We start from the raw sequence: 4182 nt of genomic DNA, 5'->3' as shown, positions 1-4182 counted from the left end.
GCGCATCTGCCCCTGCAGTCAATCTCACTGATGTCTGTGACAGGTCGATGGAGCCTGTGCAGGAAGAGCTGAAGCACAGGATGGGAAGAGTGAACTGTGATGGGTCTGACCGCTATAACCACCCCCCTCTCTGGGATTTCACTGGACAGGGCAGGAATTCTGTAAGGCCACTTGGTGCTCTGGAGTCAGTGGGACAGAGGGACAAAGGCAGAGTTCAGTTACACAGGGGCCAGGGCCGTGGCACCCAGTCGATACAAAATAGATTTACAGAGTCTCTTACATAAGTTTTTGAAATGTCACAGGCTCCTCTGTCCCCTCTTTGTCTGCAAACATGGTGTCGAGTATTATCGCAGATTCATTCACACAATCGCCTTGGGAAAGATGAGACCTTTGCTATCCTGTTAACATGTGCCCGAGAGCTTCAAAACAATATTATATGCTTCACTTTTAGTTAGTGTGCTTTTTAAAAATGAATTTATGACAATGCCTATCTTTTTATTTATTTCATTTAGATTGTAGAGTCACTATTTGCATTATAACGGGAAATACCATTGGCCACACAGCACAACTACTTGCACCATAATAGTATAAATACAATAAAAATATGTAGGACTTAGAGAGTAGACAATGTACCTTTTTTATTTACTTGTGCAATCTGAAGTCGAATCCAGCTTATTTATTTATTTACTTATTACTTTGTTTTCTATTGTTATATTATATTATGTTTATAAATATCTTTTATTATATATATATATATATAGTTTTTTTTTCTTTTTTTAACATGTATTATAATTTCAGAAGTTTTTATGACACTAAAACTCAATTGACAACACCATCTTAGTAAAAACATCACAGGTTGGCTATAAATATATTTAATGAAAAGATGGTTGAGAGACATAGCATCAAATTACAGTCAGTGATACACTTAAGAAAAAGACAGGGAGCGTCTGCAGGACATCATGCTGTGGAATTAGATCTCATGAAACAATCAAACAATCACAAACGCAACGGACAAACTGCTCTTACCTTGAGAAACGGTCCGGTTTACTGTCAATAAGCAATATGATAAATAATGAAAATGATTACAAGATCCGCTCATGTAGAATCAGCATGGCCTGTTGTTTCTTCTCTCAATATCTCAAACGCTTGGAGCATTTTCATGATTGACTGAAAATAGTCATAAACGGTCTTTGTTTTTAGGAGGGTAACCTATAATAAAATTTTACACGTAAATGTGCCATCCTGCGGTCTCAATAACAAAACACACGAACCTCTCTCTTTTATGAGTTTTGAAGTCACTTTGAATTTGAAGCTGGTGCAATACTGTTTAAAAAGATGAAAGCATTGTTTCTAGACTGTGCTGGTGTAGATCTATTAGAGATACTGTACCTTAACATGTAAGGCCAAATATGAAAAATCATTTTGGTTTTTATCTTTACATTCTAGTTTCCCTCTCACCATCATTTCATAGATAGGCAATGACTTAAGGTGCTTAAAGTCCCCGTAAAATAAAAAAAAATTCCATGTCTGTGTGCTAGCGTACTTCTAAAAAAAATGACCAAATTAATTTTAGCACATGTAAATTTACAGTCTTCCTCATTCAGGAAAAAAAATCATCAGCTTATCAATTTGTGGTTCATAGCTGTGGCATAATAGAGTTATTTTAGGAATAAACTAAAATAAAATAAAATAGTCTATTAAGATAAAATCTTACAATGGAATTTTTTTTTATATTTAGTACTGCCCTAAAAAAGCTGCACAATAGATATGTACATATATTTCACAACACAAAGTAATTTTAATTACACAAAAGATCCTGTTGAAAAGTTTACATAGTTCTTGATATCATGGTTTGTGCTATTGTGTGGTTTCCTCAAGCATCAATGACTGTTTTCAATCTTTTCTGATGGTTTTGTCAGTCCCCGAGTAAAACTGGATCGCAGCATACTATAGCCACTGGGAGGAAGAACTCAAACGGATCTGGAGGACTTTTGTGGGACAAACCAGAGATGCACAACCATCACAAAAGACCTTGAATGAACAGTAGCAGAGGCGACACACAATATTAAGACCCTTTCAACAGAATCATTTATATAAAGTTATTTAGTACTGTATCCTATATAGCTTCATCAGGGCAGTACTAAAACAACAAAATGCAATTTTTATGATGACTTTTTTTTTTAATGAATTTTCAGATTAATTTAAACACAATATCTACTGAACATAATAAACATACTTTGGGTCTTTTTCCAATATCTCAATCTGTGTGTATTTTTGGGAAATTTGACAAACATTACGGATGCAAATTCTATTAATTTCATTTCAGCGTAACAAAATCCTCTACAATCAACTGAAGAACTGAAATTAAGCCACAGATTTCTTATGCTGACAATATATTGCGAACAAGTTGTTACGACAGTGAGAAATCACCGATTACAAACCGACACGAACAGTGACGTCTCTTACATTTTATGATCACAAGCGGAACAGTGGAGCGTTAGGTCTTCAGATCGACTCGAAGACGAGAGAAAGGAACAAATCAAAAAAATTACATCATCTATTAAGCTCAATATCAGTACTTAACAAATGTGACTAGAAAAAAACAGAAATGCAAAACACAGGCCAAAAAAACAACCATCTCTAGATGAACTTCAGTAAAACGGTCCAAAGAGATATCGAAAGCATTAGCATCACAAACAGCGAAAACTCCCGAAAGCTTCGGAGAATCAAAGGCGGCAAAAATCAATCCCAAAATAATGACTCGAATTTTCATTCTCCCTATAATTAAAATAAGAAAGAAAACGGTCATTACTGGTTTCATCAAACAGCTGGTCTTACAATACAAGACTGTGAAAAAGAGCTTCCTTCACATCTTCTCAATACAAACAAGGTGAGCTAGAAGCTTCGAAACCCTCTGAAGTGAAAAATCACATTCGAAATGTGAATATTACAACGTTATTTCATTAGAACAAACACAGCAAGCACAATCAAATCCGGCGTCTCTGGCGAACGCAGCCCAACCCCGTTTAAATCTTTCAATTATGCTACATTATCCAAAAAAACTATGAAATTGAGTAGTCCGAGAAGGAAAGCGGAAACCACCACCGCTGATGAATGCTTCTACGGGCCGGCACGTTATTTCTCGCGGTAGTACAGCAGGTACGCCTTCAGCGACTCGGGCAGTGGCAGACTCAGGATTTTGTCTCTCAGATGGTTGACCCGCGGCTCCTCGGGCTTGACGGGCTCAATGTCTTTCTCCTGCTCCTCCTCTTTGCTCTCCTCCTCGATGCATTCGTCCTCCTCGCTGTCCATGGGCTGAGGAATCAGCTGGTTGCCCACGAACACGTAGGTGTTGATGCGGCGGCGGCGGCGGCAGCGCCTGCGTTTGCGTTTCTGCGGCGCTCGCTGCGTGTTGTTGCGGGCTGGTTGCTCCTCGTTGGTCAGGTTGCGGAGGGTCCGGCGGATGTAGATTCGCGCCAGGTCCTGAAGACTCCTCACGGACAGCGGCGCTGAGGGACGGAGGAATAATACAGGTTCACGGCTACAGGCTTCTCTCAAATCTCATTTGTGTGCACAACTAATTAGTGTAAACCTGAAGGCAAGACACCGCAGGTCAAAGGGGGAAAAACGAATCCGTATCACTACACTGCGCAAGCTGATTGTTAGCAGTACATTAAGACAACCGTTTTGAAATGTTATGTTTAAATATGCAAATGAGGCCGAATCAAATTAAATATGCGCTAATTTGCATATATTCCCAGAATAGAAATCTAAATACTGGATAAAGCCACACTGTAATAAAAAAATATTTCTGTCGCTTGTTAAATAATTACAAAGAGTTTAAAGGGATAGTTCACCCAAAAATGAAAATGCTGTCATTAATTACTCACCCTCATGTCGTTCCAAACCCGTAAGACCTTCGTTCATCTTCGGAACACATATTAAGATATTTTTGATGGAATCTGAGAGCTCTCTGACCCTCCCATAGACAGCAAGGGTACTACCACGATCAACGTACAGAAACGTAGCAAGGAGATCGGTTAAAATAATCCATGTGACATCAGGGGTTCAACCGTCATTTTACGAAGCTACGAGAATACTTTTTGTATGCAAAGAAAACAAAGACAACAACTTTATTCAACAACTCGTCTCCTCCGCGTCACCCTGGTGCCATTTTGGAGA

General features: G+C 38.6%; 1 protein-coding gene across 3 annotated transcripts in view; it reads right to left on the bottom strand.

Annotated features, from left to right (window-relative positions):
- Positions 1–856: 856 nt before the first annotated feature.
- Positions 857–4182, bottom strand: part of LOC107732114 (protein-L-isoaspartate O-methyltransferase domain-containing protein 1-like) — a 19965-nt gene continuing 16639 nt past the window's right edge. For all 3 annotated transcript variants that reach the window (XM_016543369.1, XM_016543368.1, XM_016543370.1), the window contains one exon: positions 857–3509. In XM_016543369.1, coding sequence (XP_016398855.1) covers positions 3136–3509 — 374 coding nt within the window. In that variant the 3' untranslated portion in view covers positions 857–3135. The remainder of the gene's footprint in view (positions 3510–4182) is intronic.

This window comes from Sinocyclocheilus rhinocerous, unplaced genomic scaffold (genome assembly GCF_001515625.1).
Source record: "Sinocyclocheilus rhinocerous isolate Xijiao unplaced genomic scaffold, SAMN03320098_v1.1 scaffold97, whole genome shotgun sequence".
NCBI lineage: Eukaryota > Metazoa > Chordata > Actinopteri > Cypriniformes > Cyprinidae > Sinocyclocheilus > Sinocyclocheilus rhinocerous.
Note: the sequence above shows the minus strand (reverse complement) of the source record. Positions and strands in the feature narration are given on the sequence as shown.